This window comes from Seriola dumerili, unplaced genomic scaffold (assembly GCF_002260705.1).
Source record: "Seriola dumerili isolate Sdu_G_001 unplaced genomic scaffold, Sdu_1.0 BDQW01000291.1, whole genome shotgun sequence".
Taxonomy (NCBI): Eukaryota; Metazoa; Chordata; class Actinopteri; order Carangiformes; family Carangidae; genus Seriola; species Seriola dumerili.
Genome location: NW_019174546.1, coordinates 6,361,881 through 6,384,771, shown reverse-complemented (window position 1 = coordinate 6,384,771; position 22,891 = coordinate 6,361,881). Strand labels below are relative to the sequence as shown.

The 22,891-nt window shown below is 40.4% G+C and overlaps 1 protein-coding gene across 1 annotated transcript in view; it reads right to left on the bottom strand.

Annotated features, from left to right (window-relative positions):
• Positions 1–235: 235 nt before the first annotated feature.
• Positions 236–22,891, bottom strand: part of LOC111230977 (voltage-dependent R-type calcium channel subunit alpha-1E-like) — a 46,129-nt gene continuing 23,473 nt past the window's right edge. Inside the window, exons 9-42 of the mRNA XM_022757888.1 lie at positions 22,765–22,880; positions 21,746–21,799; positions 20,758–20,838; positions 20,405–20,614; positions 20,118–20,230; positions 19,889–20,001; positions 19,428–19,559; positions 17,852–17,921; positions 17,320–17,437; positions 16,635–16,702; positions 15,869–15,936; positions 12,546–13,310; positions 11,153–11,400; positions 10,768–10,900; positions 10,517–10,646; positions 8,966–9,025; positions 8,725–8,831; positions 7,354–7,450; positions 7,086–7,246; positions 6,683–6,820; positions 6,351–6,552; positions 6,052–6,216; positions 4,179–4,289; positions 3,971–4,051; positions 3,578–3,697; positions 3,397–3,462; positions 2,810–2,901; positions 2,495–2,669; positions 2,275–2,402; positions 1,786–1,882; positions 1,120–1,225; positions 777–884; positions 591–691; positions 236–346 (exon numbers count right to left, since the gene is read on the bottom strand). Of these exons, the coding sequence (XP_022613609.1) occupies positions 236–346; positions 591–691; positions 777–884; positions 1,120–1,225; positions 1,786–1,882; positions 2,275–2,402; positions 2,495–2,669; positions 2,810–2,901; positions 3,397–3,462; positions 3,578–3,697; positions 3,971–4,051; positions 4,179–4,289; positions 6,052–6,216; positions 6,351–6,552; positions 6,683–6,820; positions 7,086–7,246; positions 7,354–7,450; positions 8,725–8,831; positions 8,966–9,025; positions 10,517–10,646; positions 10,768–10,900; positions 11,153–11,400; positions 12,546–13,310; positions 15,869–15,936; positions 16,635–16,702; positions 17,320–17,437; positions 17,852–17,921; positions 19,428–19,559; positions 19,889–20,001; positions 20,118–20,230; positions 20,405–20,614; positions 20,758–20,838; positions 21,746–21,799; positions 22,765–22,880 (4,645 nt within the window). The remainder of the gene's footprint in view (positions 347–590; positions 692–776; positions 885–1,119; positions 1,226–1,785; positions 1,883–2,274; positions 2,403–2,494; positions 2,670–2,809; positions 2,902–3,396; positions 3,463–3,577; positions 3,698–3,970; positions 4,052–4,178; positions 4,290–6,051; positions 6,217–6,350; positions 6,553–6,682; positions 6,821–7,085; positions 7,247–7,353; positions 7,451–8,724; positions 8,832–8,965; positions 9,026–10,516; positions 10,647–10,767; positions 10,901–11,152; positions 11,401–12,545; positions 13,311–15,868; positions 15,937–16,634; positions 16,703–17,319; positions 17,438–17,851; positions 17,922–19,427; positions 19,560–19,888; positions 20,002–20,117; positions 20,231–20,404; positions 20,615–20,757; positions 20,839–21,745; positions 21,800–22,764; positions 22,881–22,891) is intronic.

The following is a 22,891-nucleotide window of genomic DNA, read 5'->3' as shown; positions in this document are numbered from 1 at the left end:
GACATGGCTGTGGTATTAATGATTTATGCTCACATTGGCCCTCCGTCTTACCGGATTCTGCTGTTGATTTGCATCAGTGTCAGAGCTGATGGGCTGCAAAAACAGTTCCTGGGGTGAGATCGGGCTCAAAGCCACAAAGCCTCCTCTGGTCCTGTGTCAGGATTGGGAAAAATAGTGAGCAAAACACAAAATAGAGACACACACAGGTACACAACTTTGCACACATGTTGCAGACTCACAGGGCTGAACCAGCGCTGTGAGCCATCATTGGCAGAGGCTGGGTGTTGGAGAGAATGTCCTCTGGGAGGGTGGAGGCATCCAGACGCTTGAACATCAAGTTACTCTTCTGAAATGAGGAACAAAAACACAAGTCAGAGGATTTCCCTCCAGCTCATTCATTTTCAAGCATGCCACAGTACTGTAAAAGAAAAGTCTAATGGATCTGATAGAAGATAATTGAAACTGTGCTGTGAGGTTATATAAAAATTATTTCTTTGAATAATAATTGTAGGACTGGGTGAGAAATTTGATTGCCAATAAGAAAAATCAAATTACAAAAGAAGGTGTCAGGAAGTTTATAATGAGCCGACCTGAGCTTCTAGTTGTTGCCTGAGCTTCTTGGCTTTGTTCTGTTTGAAGTAGTCCATTATCATCATCGAAGCGTAGATCTTCCCCACGGTCATGTCCGTATCTGTGAGGGCAGACACACTACATTAACTGTTACTGCTTGTCTCTCAGTGTTACACTGAGTATTTCCTCCATAGTTAGAGCCAGACCTTTGTTGATAGGTACCAGTAGGTCCAACGTCTTCTGGGGCAGATAAGGCCAAATGATACTGATCTCTTTCTGCAGTTCACTATCCAGAGCGATACGGTCCTCACCACCTGTGACAAACGTTCACATTCAGAATATTCTATATTGACTGATTGCCGTTAAAGCTGAAAGGATCAGTCAGTTGATTAAAATATGTTGACATGTTTTTTTGAGTGGACTGTTGGTCAGACAAAACAATCAATTTAAAGATGCCATCTTGGGCTTTAGACCCAACAATTCATTCATCATTCACAAAATCATAAAAACAATCATTAGTGTCAGTCCTGAACGCCACATGACTCTGACCTCGAGCTATTTTGATCTCCAAAGCTGTGCGGATGAGCGACATCAGAGTGGAGGTGAAGTGGACGGTCATGTCCTCGTCCACAGGCATGTTCATCAACACCAACCTCTGAGGAAGACGAGGAACGGAGAGAGGAAGACAGAGGGACATTCTTTTATTAATTATTTATTCTTTTAATCACTTCCAACACAAAAGTTACAACATATAACAACATAATACACATTCCATGATTGAAAAGGAGCAGGGAGGAGAGAGAGCTTATATCACCAGGCCCCTTCTCAAAATAAGTTATATCATCGAATTATTTGGTGTCTTTTTATTTTATTAAATTGAATAATCGTTGAACAACATTTCAAATGTGACTTGATCATCAGCAGCTGATCTTAAAACAAACAACTTCTGTAAATCTTAAGGCAATAATCTGTTTTTAGCTTTAAACATGACAAACAAAGTTTTAAACTCAACTGTATCCTTCAGTTTTATTACTCTCAATTATGTTGTAATGATCCCTTGAATGCACCTTATTTGTAATTAGTATGGCTCTTCTCTGTTGTACACAGTATACAATGGATTTATATTATATATATATATATATAAAAGATTTTACTTGAGTTGTCAGTTCATCTAGCCTTTCTATGTTTGGGAAAAAGGGATCATGTTTTCAGTACCTTATAGGCGATCTTAGCAGGACATTTTTTACCCAGGCCCAGGGGCGGCGACATGTGTGTCAACATCTCGTACATGGCTGTGTAGTGGATACGACCACTTTAGGAGAAAATAGAAGAATAAGGTGGAGAGGTCAGTGAAAAGAGGTATAAAACTTATAACTAATACTGATCAAGACAAACAGCTAGCTCATATTCCAAAGTGTTGTTTGGCATTTGAAACATAGCATTTAAATATTTAATGACTCACATTGTTTTTATTTTCTTTAACTTTAGCACAAGGAAGTTTAGAATCTCCTTCGGACTTGAAAACCAACTTGTACAAAGCATGTCTGCTCAATGTACTGAAACTTTAAGGTATTTAACATTTCACACCCTTTGGCTGCCCTCTGCTGGATACACATAGAACATGAATGTTGATCAGGTCTGCTTGTAACAAAATAAAACTTAATATGTAAAAGATGCAGCAGTAATAAGGTAATAAACTCTCACCATGCCAAACGATCATACTCCCCCCAGATGCGGACGAACTCGTCCAGGTGATGAGGACCGAGGATTGAGGAGTCTCGTGTCAGGTACTCGAAGTTGTCCATAATCACAGCCACAAACAGATTCAGCATCTGAGGAGGAACATCAACAGATGATTTGAGGAGGAAAGCAGCGTGAAAAACAGCAGAGAGAGGTGTTGGTGCAGGAAGGTTTCGGCCCTGACCAGGAACGAGCTGAAGAAGATGAACGAGACGAAGTAGCAGTAAGCGAAGTCAGTCCCACAGCCTCCCTCGTGGTCTGGAGACATGGTCAGGGGGGAGATGGAAGGGTCTGGCTCACACTCCTGACCTGACAGACAGGAGAGCATGATCTCCTGCCAGGACTCTCCTGTCGCACTCCTGATGGTTTAAACACAAACAAAAATCTAGATATCATCCAATACATATCAACTTCGCAAAAAAAAAAGTATTAATTTAAATCAAACTGAACATTAACTTAAATTTTCATGAGGCTGTGAACAAATTTTTGACAAACCCACCTGAACAGAAGCATCAATGCGCTGAAAAACGTCTTAAAATTGTTGTGCTGATTGATGTGACTCTCGTCGTTCAGCTTGATGTTTCCAAACACCTGCAGAGAACGGGCTGCTTCAGTAAAATAATCATTTTGTTTCTTTTATTAGCTGCTAATCATACCTGGGTCCACACATTAAAAGATGTGCAAAAAAAAAAATTCAAGAAAGCAAGATCCAACTGAAAAACATAATAACCCAACAAAACAAAGCAGCTGATCCCAAAACAATACCAGTTACAACTATTGAGAATATCAATAAATGGTTAAAATTACCTCATGTAATATAGACACACAAGCTCACACAAATTACAACACAATAGCTACTTTAAGAAGACAACCATCCACTAAATTCATTTAACTGCTTCAGCTACATCTGCATTCGTTTCTTAAAAATTCTTGATTCTCTAAAACTGTTTGGTAACTTATTCCAGTCTTAAACAGGATCCCTGAACATAACTGTGTGTTTTAGAAGACTTGGCTAAAAAGAATAGCTAATTACAGCCAGCTGAGAGTCTGCTATTTGTGATATGATGGAGCTAAATGTCGTTATACCTGCATTCCAATTATGGCATATATGAAGAACAGCATTGCAATGAGAAGACAGACATAAGGAAGAGCCTGTGGCAGAAAAAACAAAACAAAGACAGGTGGTTAAAACTGAACTGTCATCAAGGCAAGAATTTAAATTTGTTATATAGAAAAACAGAAGAAAATAGATAATAATATGTCTGACCTTAAACGACTGTACGAAGGTCCACAGCAGGATACGGATGGTGTAACCCTGTCTCAGCAGCTTGATCAACCTGGCTGTTCGGAAAAGCTTCAGGAAACTCATGTTGATGGTGTTCACCGACTGGGACAGACGCACAAAACGGTTGGGGAGAGGGTGACGCAAAAGAGCGGGAGAGAGTGGCAGACAGAAGGGTCATAGAGAGGATGTAAAACACAGATGGCGAAATTCATCACAACATGACTTAAGTTTTGTCTGGAGGCAGGGATCATAGCACTCGAGGAAACTTGGAACGAAAGAATGCTGCATTCAAAGCCGTATATTTAAGTCTTTTTTTTTTCTTTATTTTAGGGTCACAACATTGTGAAAAAGAATGTTGTCTTGGCAGTATCTTACCTGTAAATCCACAATTATCTCTGTGATGCTGCCAAGAACAGTGATGAAATCAAAAATATTCCAAGTATCTCGAAAGTAGTTCTGCGGGAAAGAAAAATTTGTTCATGATTTGACTCAACATAGACAAATTCAATAGTAGTTAATCGAGATGATAGTTAATCTGGATAATCTGGAATTTAAATGACTCCTTTCTTGTAATAATACTCACAATAAAACCAAATGCCATAATCTTGAGTACGCACTCCATCGAGAAGAGGACAGTGAACGCTGAGTTCAGGTGTTTCAGGACTGTGTCGTACGCTGTCGGGGCTGAGTGGTACTGAGGAGAAAAACACTAAATTAATAACATCACTGATACAGATTGTTTTGGATTTAACTGTTACATTTGGCCAGACATGATAACTACCTCCACTCCCACTTTTAAAGACCACCACATAGGCTTTGCATTTTTTTTTTTATCCCATCAACAATAAATTTAGCGTATTGTACAACACTTCTGATCATTTTCCATAGAATACCTTGAATTAATCGATTTTCTGATCATGCAAAGCTGTCGGTTTAATTCATTTTGATATGAAAATATTCTTGCAGAGGCTTGAGATTAGTTGTCCATCACAGTGAATCATTGCCTTTATTTATATTTTTGTCAAAGTTCAGCTATTGTGGTGCAGCAGTATTGAGCAGTAACTCTTCTGAAAAAACAAAAAACAAACAAAAAAAAATTGTTTGGAAAGGCGTGGTCTTTGCTGTCAAGTCTGGTGTCAATCAAACCTCGAGGAGAAACTATAAATGAACATGAGCACTGTGAAAAGTCTTTGGCATTCACGTCTCGAGGCTCACACATGGTCGTTTCTTCCAGAACTCAAAAACTTGTCTGTTCTTAAAGGAAAGCTGCAGTATATTTGAACTTTAACAGCTTTCACCCTAATTTCCATTGGCTATAATAAAACTACTGACACGGTAAGTGCTGAGATCTGGAGGTGTCATTCTAGACACGATGTAAACAAGCTGACAATTCAGCCAGATTACCTAGACCACCTTATTTGGAAGTCAAACCTGAAGTGAATGCACCCAAAATGTTACTGACAGAAAAAACAGTGTGCACAACTATGGTAAGTGCAGCAGGTCTGCAACTGTGATGGAAGTTTACTATGGACATCTGGGAAATAATTTTACTGTTTGCCAAAAAAGTTAGACTAACATGGGAGTTTGTTCAGGACCTGAATGATCATCTAACTGTGTTTGTATTTCTTTCCCTGTGAGACTTCTTCTTAGCGATATTGCCATGTTCCCACATCATTGAAGGGGTGTAATTATACACACATCGCGTATAAGTGCAAGGCTGTTGAAAACCAGCTTCAATGTAAAAAGTAGCACCTGCTCACTGAGTCCAAGCCACAACATTTGTTTAAACGGACAACGTTTTGATCCCAGCTGTTGTGGTTAACCACCCAATCCAGGCGAGGTTAGAAACACCGCAACGCAATTAATAATTTAAAGAGTGAATCTCAAAGAGTAGAGGTACAAGACACAAAACAGTACATCAAAACATCAAAAATAGAGTGATAAGCTAGGAAAAAGAGAAATCATAAAATATTGTACAAAAAGTATCTTACAATGGATGAATAACCCAATAAAGTCACTCCAGGAAATCTGCACACATATGTATTGTGTTTCACTTTTAACATACACAAACATATGTGTGCAATGGTCGACGACGCAGGTCATTTTTAAGCATTTTGACCTCACAAAGATCCAACTGTTGTCTTTTTGAATCAATTTTGTCGCTTAGAGTTAGTGTGATATTATGTAACAGTAACAATGTCACTGTTACATAATAATAACATGGTTATCTGTTGATCAGAGCTCTGAAAATAAAACTGACTTTGTGGTAAGCCATAGTTCTCCTTGAATTACATCACAAGCGCAAAAAAATAAAATGGCTGAACTGTTCACTGTCATGTCTTTAAGCCTTTTAAGTCACTGAAAGTAGTTAGTTTCAGTCTTATGCAAACATGTCAAACACAAGGTCTAACTGTACCTCTGCTGCAGAATGGATTATGCTTTGCCGAGTTCTTTACCTTCATCATGAGGACCACGGTGTTGAGGGCGATCATGACGAGCACCGTGTACTCGAAAGAGGGCGACGCCACAAAGTGCCACAGCCTGTACTGAAAGGTCTGTCTGTTCTGGGGCATGTAGCGGGTCATCGGCTTGGCGCTGATGGCAAAGTCGATGCAAGCCCTCTGATGGAGAGAAATTGAACAAATCAGACACACAGAGCTGCAGATGACCCTTGATTCTTACGTCAATACGTGCGAATGTATCCGCATGTGTGTGTGTGTGTGTGTGTGTGTTAGTTTGAGTCTCTGCTCCACACCTCGTTCTTTTCCAGACTGCACTCCTGAATCATCTTGTCACCCTGCTCCTGGAAGGTGATGATGATCAGAGCCACGAAGATGTTGACAAAGAAGAACGGGAAGACCACGAAGTAAACCACATAGAAGACGGACATCTCCATTCGGTTCCCCCGACTCGGCCCCATGTTCTCCTCTGTTACATCAGTCGAGTGCTGCAGGACCCTGCCAGCAGAAAAGACACTTGAAACCACTGTTAGGTGGAAAACTGGTTCTTTCCAGTGGTTCCTTCACCTGAAGACATTTCGGGATGAAAAAAAGCCTATGAATTGTGTGTATTATTTTGTACACTTACTGAGGCCATCCCTCTCCAGTTGAGACAGTGAAAAGTGTGAGGAGGGCCCAGCAGACGTTGTCGTAGTGAAACTCATGTCTCCTCCACTCTCTCCTCTTCACCTCCTTTTTGTCTCTGCTGTAGTCAATGTAGTAGCCTCTGTAGGGAGCAGAGCAGCCCGGAGGCAATCGTTTCACTTCACTCGCTGATTAAACCAGCAGTTTCAATGAAGAGAAATACATTAAGTCTTTTAAATCTTTTTACTTGTAAACATTACCCTGTTGACTGGTGAGTCTGCAGTCTTTGTATTGCCAGCTATTTGACTCGGGACTTCTGAGTAAAATCAGCCCATTGCTCTCTGTTGTCTGAAGTTTAAATGTCATGAAGGTTACAGTCATTTTGCTGTTCAGATATATCCACTTACTGGCATTCCTTCTCTGAATTCATGGAGCTGTCAGTGCAATAGAAGAACTTCCCCTTGAAGAGCTGCACCGCAATGACAGCAAAGATGAACATGAAGAGCTGGTACACAATGAGGATGTTGAAGACGTTCTTCAGAGATGTGACCACACAGTCAAAAACAGCCTGTAGGGAAGAAGCACAAGAAGGATGGCAAAGCAAATCAAATCTGTCAGAGATCTGTGAAATGACACTGAACTACTGGAGAGTGTTTGCAGAAGTTTATATCATACCTTGAGTTTAGGGAGTCTCTTGATAGTTTTAAGAGGCCGCAGAACTCTCAAAACTCTGAGTGACTTTATTGTCTTGATGTCTCGGCCTTTGTTGTTCCTGTTAACATTGAAATACAGCAATTAGGAACATAGCGGTACATTTAAACTGATGCACAAAGACACATTTACAATGGTGAAAAGGAAAAACAGTAAAATCCATACAAGTGCATATCAAAAAAATAAAAAATAATAAAAATAAAAATAAAAAAAATAAAAAAACACAATGAAACATAGACCTGCAACTTGAGTGTGTTTGTACGGAGCCCAGCAGGTGTCAAGGGTCAAATCTTTGGTAATTCTTTTAAATTTGACTTAATTATATGTGCACACAAAACAGTTATAGATTACCTTGCATAGTCATGTCCTTGAATTATGAAAATTGTGATGATGATGTGATGAAATTGTGCCTTAAATTTCCCACTCCCACTTGGGCTGAAAATGTGATGTTATTGTAGGTTAGCAGCTGTGTTTTAGTGTAGAGCCGCCAAAAAAAACGAATATATTCCATCAAGGTCACAACAATCAGTTATATTATTCATCGTATTTGTCCTTGTGTGAAGCCCAAGCTTGAACTCCGACACTTTTTTTCAGTTAATTACTGTGCAAAAATTTATAATTTGTGGGAACGAATGACCTCTTAGTGTACACAAATTATCAAAGATTTTACCCCTGATACCTGCCAGGCTCTGCAGTTTGGTGAGATTTGAAAGACACGACAAAAAAACAAAAACATTTTAAGTAAAAAAAAAAAAAAAAAAAAGGAAAATCAGACACATGAAAATAAAAGAAATATATGAAAAGCGTATGTGAGACGTTTTACATTTAGTGTGACTAAAATTTTTACCCCATCACATTCCTGGTAGCCCCAACAGTGACACAATCCACAGGAACAACAGAGAAAAAATTGAGGCATAAAGAGAGATAAGCTCAGAGGATCACAGCTATATTCACAACAGAGAAATTCACATACACTACAGTCCTCTACGGTACAACAAAGGGCACAAAAGGTCCAGTTAGTTGTCTGTAACATTCACGCTGGAAAAGACAACAGAAAAAAATATATACTTTAACATCAGTCATGACACACCCCACCCATGTGTTATAATCCCCAGTTACATAGGAATCCATCGTTTCCTGTACAGGACTTTGGATGCCTCCATATTTGCAGTTTTTGAGCTGCCCCCTTTGTCAATGAAGCAGACTGCATTCTCCCTTTTTTTGAAGCTGTGTTTGAGGGAAGGTTGTTTATAACAATACTGTATGCTCAGAAAATGATTTGCTGCAGTGACTCAGTCACTAGTCATAGGCAGGCAGCACTAGATAGTGACTCACGTTAGAGCAAAGGCAATCAGAGCTCCCACCACCACAATGAAGTCCAGCATGTTCCACATGTCCCGGAAATAAGAGCCGTCGTGCAGAATGAGACCTTGGTCTATCATCTGGAGGACAAACACACACCCACAGGGACAGGTAAAGTGAACACGTTAAATACACACCGGGACCAAAACCTTATGAGTAATTCTGGAGCAAAGTTAAGTTCTTTAAAGGCGTGAGTGAGTGATGTTTCAGTTACCTTAATGATCATTTCAAAGGTGAACACTCCAGTGAAGACATAATCAAAATAACGGAGGACCTGCGTAATTTACAAACATAAAGAAAAATGCACATTCAGTTTTTCATTGTGAACACACTTCACACCCAAAACCTGTTGTTTGTAGTATGGGATTCAGGACACACTGATAGTAGTACAGCTCTCAAAGAGTAGCCTACATAAAACTCAAAAAACACCTTAGCCCCATGCCGGCGGCAAAGACCTTGTTACCCTTCAGTTAGCAAGCTTCTCACTGCCACTAAATAAGACTTGTAGGATGAATCAGTGTGTCTCTAAGCAGTTTCAAAGTGTAGCTCTAGGTAACCTTCATTACTGGACTGAATAGATTATATAAATATGCAAAGATGCTGAATGAATTCAGATTTTGTCTAACTCTGGGATCCTTGAATCAGGGCTCACAAATTTTCGCTTGATGCTGTTAGAGTCCTGCAAGGGTTACTCAAGAGATTTAGTAATACAGGACTCGCAGGAGACATATTGGGAAAAGAATGGTGAAAATAAATAAAAAATGTTTAGACATGGGTATGCTCCAAAAACACTGGATCCTACATTTCCCACAATGGTACTTGATAGCATCGTCTTTCAAACTCCACAACCCAGTTTGTAACGCAGGGTTTCTGTTTTATATATGAAATCTGCTAGGATACGTTACTGTGTGAGTGACTTAGAGTAAGTAGAAAAAAAGCCGTCCAAAGAATGGCAAATAAATAATGTAACTTTCTTTATCTTTTGCTCATATGTTAGGAAAATAAAGTGTAGATTTTACTAGTGTGTTTATTTAGTTACTCTTGACACTTTCGGTGATACCGAGTTGTGAAAAACAAACTGCACAGCTATTTCCCAGACTAAACTGCTGATTCTCACCTTGTATGTGCGTGAAACCCAATGTGTCATGACACATTGTTGCTGACACAGTGTTATGTCAACTTGAGATCAAACCTTAAAGAGCATGCATTGAGCTAAAACCTCATCAGTGGTATCTTACAATGAGTGAATTGGTGTTTTTTTTATGTCTGATTCAGATGTTTGTTTCCTCGGGGATAAATGTTTGTAAAAGAGCAAGTATACATCAAATTCAGTCGATGATATTAGCAGGTTACTTGACATCTGCTGCGCTGCAACAACAGTGAAAGCATTGTTGTTAGTGTGGTCAAATGTGTGTGAATGTCGGATCGTCATTTTCAAAAATATACTAAAGCTCTTACACTTCCATTCACTGCATCCTTGCTCAGGTGTGCGTAGGTGATAAAATATGCAGGGTTTTAACTCCACTTTCAAGTTTTTGATTTTTAAATTCTTTGCACAACTGCTTTTGATACTTTTTACATTTACAAATGAGTGTAACACTATGCATGTCTTCAAGGGGACACTGTCCCTAAGTGTGCACTGTTCTCCCACTCCTCATCAGTTTTATTCAGTTACAATGCACCGCAGCATCTTTTATCCTATGATCTGATCATGAGCAAAACGACAAACACTTAAGAAGAAGAAGAAGCTGCATTCGGATCTCACCTTGTTTCTGTCTGAGCTGGTGCACACGGGGTCCTCAGCAGCCAGTGCAATGCTGCTCGCCACGATCACAAGGAGGATAGTCATCTCAAAGTAGCGCAGAGTGACGACATAGTGGCAGATCCTTCTGATACTGTGGATCAGTGGAGGGGAGGATATTAATTGTCGCTTGATGAATGAGCACAAACAAAAAGGCACTAAAAAGAGCAAAAAGCACTGCAGTGTGTTTGAGAATCTGTGATTTGGTGGCTTACGGGTTGGAGGCCTTGAAGATGAACATGCTGTCTGGAGCTACAGGTTTGGGAGGAATCGGAGGTTCCTCCTCCTCCGTGTCCTCGTCTCCCTCTCTCAGCTCGGACTGGTACGCCTCCAACTCTTTACTGTTCACTAAAACCCAAACAGAAGTGCAAAAGGGGAGGAAAAAAAAGCAGTTTTAGTTGTACTGCTATGACTGCTATGACAGAGAATAATGTGAGTCACCAGCACAATGGATTCATCAAAAAAAGACAAGGGCAAGTGTGGCACTCGGGTGTCAAAAACACCTACACACTGGGATACAGAGCGATACTGACACTAAATCCCAATTGATGATCCGCAATAAAGGAGTGTGACTGCAGTGTGAAGTTATCACAGAGTTACCTGTCATGGGTGTGAGCTCCAGCAGCGGTTGTGCAGACATTTCAATGGCCACGCTTCCCTCCAGGTTGGACTTGTCACGTTTGATGGCGACCGGGCAGTTCTCGGCTTCCATGGCGCTCACAGTGTACTCTGTGGCCTCCAAAGCGGGCTCCACTGGGATATTTTGGTCTGTGTGCCCGCCTTCACCTTGCTCTGACCAGGTACCGTCAAGCAGCTGCTCACATTGCGGCGGATCAGGAATGTCGGCTCTGAAATGGGAAAGAACATATCACTGAACACTGAACTTATGTGTTATGACATCAACATTTTTCCTGTACAAAGTGCTGTAGAAAAGATCCACTATACTGTGTTGAACTGAATTGTAATAACACCGGTGAATGCCTGCCTTTTTTTAGCGCCATCGTAAGATCAAAATTTCAGAATGCACTTTGGATTATGACCAAGTACCTGCAAAACTAATTACATTCCCATCAGCCTCAGCTGTACTTTAGGTTTAGTGCTAATTAGCAAAATACATAGGAGCAGACTGAAAGAGACACAAAACTGTTGGTCTGTTTGGTCGTTTTGTGTCTCTTTGTGGTTGTTATGCATCTGTTCATGGTGGTTTTGCGCCTCTTTATGCTTGTTTTGCATCTCTCTGTAGTCATTTTGCATCTCATTGTGGCTGTGTCTAGCACGCCTGTAGATGCCTAGTCTTTTTTTTGTTTTAAAAGGATAGTTTCACACAGTCTGTTTTAAAACAATATTCACATGCCCATGTCTACATGTCAAGATTTTATCGGTTGCTGTAGTTGCTTCTCTTGTCCATACCGGTCCTCATTCTGTGCAAGTGTGCACAAGCTAATACAAGCCTTAAACAGTCTGAGCTAGACCAAACAAAAGGATATCTTTCAAATTCTTTCTTTTTAGTACAAAAATTCCTCCTTGTGCTACATTCACTTTATTAGGTACACCTGTACAATCTGTTGAAATTCAAGATGACAGTTTAGCTACAAATTACTATATTTACAAAGTTTTTATGTTTGGTTTTTGTTGAAATTGTCAGAAATGTGTAAATTCAATTATTACTATTATTATTACTAATGTTATACAGTGGGAATGTGGATTTTGCCCCTTAAGGACATGTTTGGAAAGGATCTCTTCACAGCCAGTTTGGAGAGCATGTGTGGAGGACATGTGAGTATTGTTTGAGATGGAAGAAATGTGAACCAACAAAAATAGAGAGAGATTACAAGGTGTTAAGTGTCTCTCTCTCTCCCTCTCTCACGGGGAAAAGGTCCAGTATACATTTCAGATCAAATTGAGTTTTATTTGATACTTATACGATGATACAAATAGTTCATGAGTGTTACACCGTTTAAAGGCTCTTCACAGATAAATACACGAGCCTTACCTTCTACAGTCTTCTCCGACTTCTGCATATGGGTTGACGATACAGGTTCCACAGTCATCTTGGACTGATCCTCCTTCTACCTCTCCTTTCTCCTCTCTTTCATCCTTCTCTTCCCTCTCATCCAGTATCTTCCTCTCCTGGCTCAGTGACCGTCTCACTATTGGCACCTCATGTGGTGCCTGGGCACAGTCCAGACTCTTGGCCTCAGTGCGAGCATCGCGGTGCCGGTGACGTCTGTGCCGGGCCCCTTCGTCCGGCCCCTGAGTAGGCCTGAACTTGCGGGCAATCCTGTGCCTGCCCCCACCTGTAGTCCGGTGGTTAGCTCCTCCTGTTTTATCCTCAACCAGGTTTACCAGAGGCTCGGCCGCCGGAGGCTCAGGGATGGGGATAGAGACGGACATCGGGGGCTCGGGGAGGGGCATCCCAACAGACATGGGAGACTCGGGCAGGTGAGCCGGACTGGCCTCTGGGGAAAGGGTGGAGGTGTGGTGGGCGATAGTGGGAGTTTCCACGGTGTCCTCCGTAGGGCTGCTAAACAGCTCCTCTCTGCTCGCCATCTGGCGACGTTTGCGTAGCTGGTTGGCTCTCTGCTCCCACACTGACATGTTGACTTTTCTCCTCCTCTCGCGGCGGTTGGTGAAGGCGTTGGAGCCATTGAGAGGCTGCTCGTCTGCGGCAGCTGTTGCACCCTCTGGGTCCTCTGGGAAGTTTGGACGACCTCGGTGGATCGCACGTTTCCTGTATAGGTAGGGTCTTCTTCTCCCACTAAGGAGCACAACATACTACACATCACTATGACGCAGCAACAGGCCCAGAGCTCAGGAATTGTTGACAAGAAACATCAAGACTAGAGTTCATTTAGCATACCAGGTATATAAAAGAATATTCAAACAAATTAAATAAAAGCTGCAAGAAAAGGCCAAATCTTTTCTGTGAATTTATAATGTTACTTGCTTAGTAACACAAAAAAAATTCCCATGGAAAAATGAGCAAAATGCTTCAAGCTGAAAAGTACAAATACATCCAAAAACTCAAAAAATTAAAATACCTGAGAGGTAAGGACAGATTATAAAGGAAAAGAGAAAAACAAAACCCACAAGGACAAAAAAGGGAAGGTGCAGGATTAAAGTAGAAACAGTGTAAAATCTAGAAAATAATCGGAATAATTGAGTAGGAAAACTCAAGAGACAAATCTGCGTGACAGGGATGCATACATTCATACTTACTGGTATTCAGATTCTTTTGTTGTCCATGTAATCAATGAGTGATTATTTGAAAACAAGACATTAGTGTTTAACAACATACACTGAACATTTGTTGTGACACAGAACAAAATGTATAGAAAGGAGGCAAAATACAGATTTCAAATTGTCTGAAATCAGTACTTTATCTTGTAGAAATGTGATTTAAGGAGCACTCAATTTCATGGCCATAAAATAATAGATATTTCTTGTTTGTTGTTACGCAGTGTCCTTGAACACAACATTTTGGTCAGTGCCACATAACAGGCATAAAACAAGACAACATGATGGGACCAGCAAAACACTGTAATGCACATTAATATCAGCATCTTGATAGCTGCAAGACATACAAGACTAACATTCAAATATGTAACAGACAAATGATACATTCAGTGTCACAACTAAAGAGTCAAAGTACAGAGTAAACAGTCTACACAGTTACCTGTTTGACTGTACTGTAAACAGCATCTATGAGATGTTAGGGAGTTTGAAGGACCCAATATCAGGGATTTTTCCAATCATTATATCACTGGTAACAACATCATAAGTTTTTGCTTTGATTTCCTCCCTGCAGGCGGCTAATGGATCGCTTTGATTATTGCATAAAAATCAACTTGCAGAGACTTAAAACGGCTTGAAAGAGGAAATTCATCACAGTCATCTGTCTTGTGGAAATGATTTTATCACTTGATAAGAAGAAATTGCTTTAAAAAACACTTTCTTGTTGGTTTATTCAGGTGTTCATGAATAAACCTCAAATATCCAAAACTTGAGCATTTGGTGCAAAAAACATAATGTCTTTAACTTATGATCTGTTTAATTATTACATTATAATTATCACAGTAGTTATAGTTTGTCTTACAACTTTGATTTTCCAACTATTTAGCCTGTGAATGCACCAACAATATGGAGGTGACAGTAGGAAAACAGTGCTGGGAGAGCGAGGGGGTGTCACATGTGGCAAATGTCCCCAGTGTGATATGCGTTTTAACCACTGCTCCAAGGCCTTTTGTAAACAATCACTGCAGTCAAGTTTAACATAACTTTGTCAAGCTTATAAGCTTATAAAAGGACAAATGTGATGAATTACAAGCAAGTTTCTGCAAGTTGTTTTTCATATAAATAAAGGGCCACCTGGGGAGCAGCAACAACACATTCACTGATCTCACTCAGTTTATAATTAAAGGTGCAAAACATGCAAACTGATGAGTACATTCCTTTAACAGGCCAGGTCAGTCACTCTGGGTCAGTAATATGTCATGTGGTGCTTTTTCCCCACTCCAAAAGCTCCAGTGGTGATGCTAATCAGACGAGTCATACTAAGTAGTATACAAAAATCTGACACACTCCAAAGTGTGCCTCCTCCCAGCAGAGTGACACAGTGAGACTCCCCACTGTTCCCAATAACCTCTGAAAAACGCCTCCTGCCATCCTCCTCCTCCCGACTTACTGGATCATTAGACCTGCGGGAAGGCCACCAGGTCACTGAGAGGAGCAGGAAATTCATTAACAACCAATCACAGGCCAAGACAGTTACAGGAGGCGTCTCAGTAAAGCTGCTGAAGCAATCTGTAAGGGGTCATGCTTTTCAATCAAGCACATTCAATCCACATTCATTATTGTGTCATCAGTGCCTTACACATGCCTTTCTTTGTTTCTTCGCATTCACCATGCAGCTGAAGGAACTGAGGAACATACTGTTTTAAACATTTGCCTGTTACACCAACAACTGGTTCTAAGAGAGTCCATAATCAATTGTTCTTATTGGCTAAGCTCTATATTGATTTCATAGAACATCTCTCCAATAACAGAAGTAGCACCACCGCCAGTTTTCTCACAGCATCCACATCTTAAGTAAATCTTAGTTTGATTACATTGGATGCATCTGCCACAAAAAAAAAAAAAAAAAAAAAAAAAAAAGAATCGTACAATTTTTTCAGTCCAATTCAAATTTTCCGTTTGGTCAAGAGGAGAGCTGATCTGACTCACACCTCCACACTTGAACATGAAGATTTACTTAAGGGCTGTGAACACTCTGAGTGTCTCATTTTAAAATGATGGTTCTGTAAACCAATAACTTACTCAGAGATCAAGCCATCCCTGCCTCTGGCATATCTCTGGTTGAAGAACTCCTCTTCCTCTTCTTCATCCTGAGAAAGAGAATATATATATAAAGAATATATAATGTTAAAAGGAAATCCACTAATTTTACACATGAAGTTCAGTTTACTTGACATGAATAGTACTGTAGGCTTCTGTGGATCTTTTTTTGAAGTCTAATAAAATGATGATGGTGATAATTTGACTTGAGAAAAACTGGGAGTGTTGAGTTTGAAGGATGTGAGCCTTTATCAGAAAGGTAGGGCCAATGAAAAATTCTATCAAGTTGCACTGTGGGATATGTAGTGTGGTAGTATGACTTGTGATAGGGGTTTAAGTCAGGATAATTCCTCTGCCTCTTCTTCAATTTTGACAGTTTTTAAAGAAAATCAGATTTTCACAAGCCCCACAACTTTGTGGAGCATGTTCACATTTTAAAGAATACTATGAGGTACCCTGTGGAGTTTCTGAGTAGGACTATGGAGCAATGTTTTTACAACTGGGTCTCTGTCTTGCTCGTCAGGTGGTGGTAAAGCACCAAGACCTTTTGTTAGACCTTAAGAATACAAAAAGTGTGTTTTGGTGAGTAATACTGAATGTAGACAGAAACGTTGCCCATAAGAAAACTCCACATAGCGCCCTTCACTCCAGAACACACAACACACTTTAATGGCTACATACACTACAAGAAAATCAATTATTTTACCCGTAAACTCCCGCATATAAGAAAATAAAAAAAAGTGCAAACCTTTGTCAGTTCCTGTGCATTTGCCAGATTATCTACAGCGATGGCCAAGAAGACATTCAGCAGCGTGTCTGTCATGAAGGCAGTTAAGAACACACACAAACCACACCGTGGGAACACATCTAGATTTTACTCCTGTATCCCTTACATGACAGCATATTGATATACTGTACATAGACATTGTGGAAATTTTGAGAAGAAATAGCCATTAAGAGGCTTACAGATGCAAGCAAAGTATTTAACAAGTTGCACTTATTACATCTGAGGGAATGCGTGACTCAGGGACTGTGTCACATAAATGTTAGTATGCATGTATAGTACCATGATTAACTCTTCATGTATGTAGTGCTTTGTTTAATGTTTTGCACCTTGGTCCCAAACAAATGTCTATGCTGATGTTTTTGTCTTCTATCCAAAGCAATACAGATAAAGTTTAAACACAGCATTCGAGTAAGTGAATCGCTTTTAGAAAATGCAACACAAGAAGATTGAGACTAGAGTAAAACCTTATGTCATTCATTTCAGTGGAAGATCAATGAATATTTGACTAGGGTTAATTGCATTTTTATGTAAATAAACGTATGTTGCACTGTGTAATGTAGAGACAGATTTATACAGGTATATTGTGTACAGGTGTAGATGCCATATCAGAGCTCTCTGACCACTTTTGAGGACTCAACAAGGATACAGTTTCCAAATAGTGTGAGCACAATGAAGTAGATGGATGACCACATGCCATACTGCACGCCTCCCTGTGAGCGAATCCCATTGTACATCACCTCGTTCCAGTCCTCGCCAGTCAGAATCTGTAGGAAAATGCACAGAATATTAAGCATAAATAATTACATTGCTCAAATTGGATCCAAAAGAACACTGGTTTAAAAATACACCAAACCAGAGAACTATTCCCCATCTACAAAGCAGTTAAAGATATGTTATTAAAAATGGCAGCAAGATAAGTAATTACTGTGTGTGCTGATCAAAACACTCTTTCACAGTGCAGTTGGTTTTGTAGCAGATCTGATGTGGATTCGTTCACGTTTCACTTGTCTGATATTCATGTGCGCATATGTGTGCATGGATGTGTGGGATGATAGCGGAGGCAGGGGGTGGAGAGCGAGTGAGCAGAGTTGTTTAATCTGCGCCTGGGGTGAGAAATATCCCAGGGTGCAATGTGTCATGGAGAGCAGGCAGAATGAGGGGATCTGTGGGAGCCAAACCTGAAACACTGTCATGATGGCAGCTGGAAACGTGTCAAAGTTTGTGGGAGTGTAATCTTCAAAGATGAACCTAGAGGGGAGGCAGATAGAAAGCGGGGTCAGATATGACCAAGGAAGAAAAGGAGGAAGAAGGAGAGGAGGAGGAGGATGCAGAGCTATTTTCATCCGGACATGTCATTTCCTCTCCGTCTTATCAAAGGAGCCATTGAAGAAACTGCTGCTCAGTTTGCAGGGTGTAGATACCGTTTCAAAACTGTGGCATGATCAGTTGTAGGTTAAAATATAGTATGCAAATCAGCTGTACAAATCAGGAACATAACTCTCCTTGACCTCGGCTCAGCCTTTGATACAGTGGATCATGATGTCTTAATCAGCCATCTGAAGAACTATGTTGACATCGGTGACTCTGAATTGGCTGATCTCTTATCTGTTGAACAGGTCCTTCTCTACTTTGTGGGGTCCCTCAAGGGTCTATTTTGGGTCCACTATTAATTACCATATACATGCTACCCCTGAGGCAAATCTTGCATAGCCATGACATTGCTTTCCATTGCTAAGCGGTTGACACCCAATTATATGTCCCAGTAAAGCCTGGTACCACGGATGCATCGTGTATTATGTCCTGCTTCGCTGAAATAAAAAATTGGATGTCCAAAAACTTCCTGCAGCTGACTGACTCCAAATCAGAGGTAATTATAATCACTCCCTGTGGCCCCAGCACTCGCAGCATTAAAAATCTCTCTTCTAGTCTGGGTGACTTACCCAACAACGTTCAAAGAGAGGACCACGACCTAGGTGTTATTTTTGGTTGAGAATTGTCCTTTGATGCTCAAGTGGCTAAAGTGGTGCAGTTTTGCCCAACTGAGACGGCTAAGCCAGATCTGGTCATTTCTTTCCTCTACTGACTTGGAAAAGGTCAGACATGCTTTTATCTCTTCCAGACTCAACTATAGCAATGCACTTTATTCTGGTACCAGCAGTCGAAACATCCAAAGACTGTAGTTGATACAAAACGCTGCTGCCAGGGCTGTTTACATGCAAGAGAAACAACTGCATGACACAAATCCTTGCTGCCCTTCACTGGCTTCCTGTGAGCTTTAGAATCGATCTTAAGATTTTACTGCTTCTTTTTAAAGACTTGAATGGTCTGGGTCCTGCCTACATCTGCGATCTGCTAAGTCTCTATGAGCCTCATCGCTGCTTGAGATGCTCTGGCAATGATCTATTAATCGTTCCTAAATCCAAAGGTGTTTCTGCTGTCTGGGCCCCTCAGCTGTAGAACTCCCTGCCAGGAGATCTTAGGCAGGTAAACTCAGTGTCCTCCTTTAAATCTCTTCTTAAAACTCACTTTTTCTTAAATGATGGTATCTGTTGTAAATATCTAAATAATTTTATTTTTTCTACATCTCTAGTTCTGATTATTTAGTTTTTATTGTAAATTGTATTATAAAGCACTTTTATTACTTAGTTTTTGAAAGGTGTTATTTTAACAAAATGTATTGTTCTTGTTTTTTGTTTTTGTTGTTGTTATAACAGAGGTTTGCCCTCATTTTGACATTCTGAAGGCTTTACTTACCTTCCTCCGAAAAGCTGCATCCCCAGCAGAGCAAACACCACGATGAAGAGGAAGAGAAGAAACAGCAGGCTGATGATGGACTTCATGGAGCTCATGAGGGACACAACCAGGTTCCTGAGAGAGGCCCAGTACCTGACAGAAAGAAATCACACATGCTTTTTGTGTCTTTTTCACCAGAGATTTGTAAAAACATACATACTAATATAGTTCAACTCAGGCAAGTTTTAAAGTCATTATTTTTGGGGCATTTTTGCCTTTATTCTAATAGTGCAGTGAGAGATAGACAGGAAAGTCAGGGAGAGAGAGAGGGGATGACATGCAGCAGAGGTCCGTGGGTTGGATTCAAACCCATGGCTGCTGTGGTTAAGACTAAGCCTATGTGGTACGTGCGCTACCTTGTGAGCCACTGAGGCGCCACCAACTCAGGCCTACTTTATTTGAAATCTTGTTGTCTCACTTACTTGGTGATCTTAAAAATTCTCAGAAGCCTCAGCGCCCTCAGTACGCTGATCCCAAATGACATGCCAGGCCTGAAGAAGCCCCAAACCACCTCAAAGATGCTGCCGACAATGACCTGCAAGACAAGTCAGACACATGCAATAAAAAAATAATGTTACACCTAAAATTCAAGCATCTAAGAGGTTTTACAAAATCTGGCAACCTTTCGGAATAAGAGAGGAAGGACCTCACCCCACAGTCGAAGCAGTTGAAAGATGAATGGAAATAGAGCCGGAAACCCAGACCATACATTTTCAAAAACATCTCAGCCAAAAACAGCCCCAGGAAAACAAACTCTGCATAGTCTGGAGATGATAAAACAAAAAAGCAATTAAGTCAAAGGCAGCGATGCGCCAAAAAAACAAACAATGCATTTATCAGACATGACCTGAATGTTTTTTTTTAGTAGTAGTAGTAAACCACAGAAGAAGGAAAAAAAAAAAAAAAAAACAGCACAACCATTCAAAAGGGAAACCCACAGAGGAAGATGGTCAGCCAGTCGGGCTGGTTGTGGTGGACGATGGCCACACAGACAGTGTTCAGAGCCACCAGACTGAGAACCATCAGGTAGAAAGTGTCTGTCTTCACCATGCGGCGGATGGAGATGCGTAACATGCGCTCTTTACGGCGCAGGTAGGCGGCAGGGCCACGGCGCCCACTGCGGAAGTTCATCCTCGATCGCGACATGCCTGAAAAGATAAAAGAGAGAGAGAGAGAGAGAGAGAGAGAGAGAGAGAGAGACAAGTTCAAACATAGGGACAGCAGGAGGTTAAGGAGATGGTAAACCCAGTGTGAAATATACAGTATGTAAAGTCAGTTGTTCTTCACTCACTGGCAGTAGACATGTCTGTGTACTTCTCGTCCCCTGGTGCTCCTCTCCGTGCTCCGGTCTTCTTACTCGCTCTCTTTAGCACTAAAAATGATCAAGGTCACCAACTCTGTGAATTACTAAATTTTGATAAATTAGAAATGGAAATGAAAACAACAAATAAACTGATAACTGCTGCCTTAGAGGACTTAAAACTGTCACTGACAGTTATTTGGCCAAGCCACTGGCAACAGTATTTAGTGTTCATAAGCAGTATATAATAATAATAATGTAATTATTTAATAAATGATTTAATAGCACACTATAATGACATTGTAATCTTCATAGATTATACAAATACTGAACATTTATAAACACTTAAAATGCCCTTATAACAACCTTTTCATGTGTTATAAACCATTTATAGGGGAACTATATTCAGTTTATTCACATTGTGTATCACAATCCAATGATTACAAGACACTGGTATAAATCAGACAAAAATAAATTAACCAGACAGGTTAAGATAACACATACAAGAAGTCTAAAGAAAAACATTTGTTCATCACATTATATACACATCTATTTAATATCAGGTGAATATAATTGTGCACCAAGTAGCAGGAGAAAGAAAAGAAACTCTGCAACTCTGAAGAACATTTGTCCTCATCTCCCAGGCTCTGTTCAAGTAACTGGCTAACTTGTACATATATACACATGCAGTATGTACAACATCAAAGTGTGTGCAATGTAGTTGTGCATGTGGGAGTGTCACTGTCAAACACTAACAGTAAACACTCACAGGTTATATACAGAATCTCCATTTTTGTCTATCCTGTGCTTGAAATGTTGACTAGAACTGGTGCATATTTAAAATGTCGGCACCAGTCAAACACAAGTATTTTCTGTTTTATAACCTCTAAAAGTTATTTTAGATACAGTTATAAATAGGTGTATTAGATACAGGTGTTAGGTGTAGGTGTGATTACAAATCTAAAGTGTGTGCACTCACCATCTAACGGCGATCTCCCTGAATTTTTATTCTCCTCAGCGAGCATTACCTCCTCTGTAATGCAATAAAACTGGAGGTTATACACATACTTATTTCATCAAAGCACAACTTAAATCATCAGACATTGAAATATACAGGGCTGAATTATTTAGGATGTCTGCAAACAGTTACAGGAACTGAGGTCAATGTGATGTAAACGTTGCTTTGAGAGGCCAGAATGACCTTCTTCAGAGAAAGAGCTCTCATTCTCTCTTACACTCTTGTAATCGTTCTCTCTCTCTCTCTCTCTCTCTCCCTTCCCACACTTGCAAACATACATGCACGCATAAATATGCACAGCAGCTCTCTGTCACACACGCGCACACACACACACACACACACACATGCATGTAAACACACAAACACACAGAAATGCCCGTGTGCAGATATACATGCACACAAATTTAAGTCAGTGAGTCAGTATCACCTTTTTCTCACCCTCTACTTGCGTGGGAGACTAGCGATGTAGATTGCCATTACAGCACTGTGTGCGTGTGTGTGCGCGTGTGTGTGTGTGCAACCTAACTGAGATACTGTACTGTAGATCCAAATCTCTAACAAAGTCTGTAGCAGAGCAAAAAAAAAAAAGACTAAACCAGCTGGTATATCTTTGTATGCTCATTCAGTACCTGTGCATCTTTATATTTGATGAATAGATACATTATGAGAGTGGTATCGATCTTCTCATCTAACTTTCTTTTGTACTTTCCTTTTTTTTTTTTTACATATACAGTGGGGTCCAAAACAAGGCTGAGACCACTTACCCAGAATGGGATTAGAGCAACTCTAAGCTCACACATTCACTCAGCAGTCATGTTGCGTCCATGAAGAGCTGCATTTCTGATCCAAATATCATTGACCAAGACTAAATCCTGCCTGCTCACTCACTCACTGCATGTCTCTATATAGCTGATTACCTTCATGTTGCTAAATAACAAGAAAAACGTCGACTGATATGAAGTTATTCTGCTGCCCAGTACCTGCCCTGTCTATCCAGGCTCGGTAGCCGTTCAGTTCTCTTTCCACCTGCTGCTGGCGGCGCAGCTTCATGAAGGCGCGCCGGTTCTCCACCCTCTCCCTCTCCTTGGCAAATTCTCTAAAGACAGA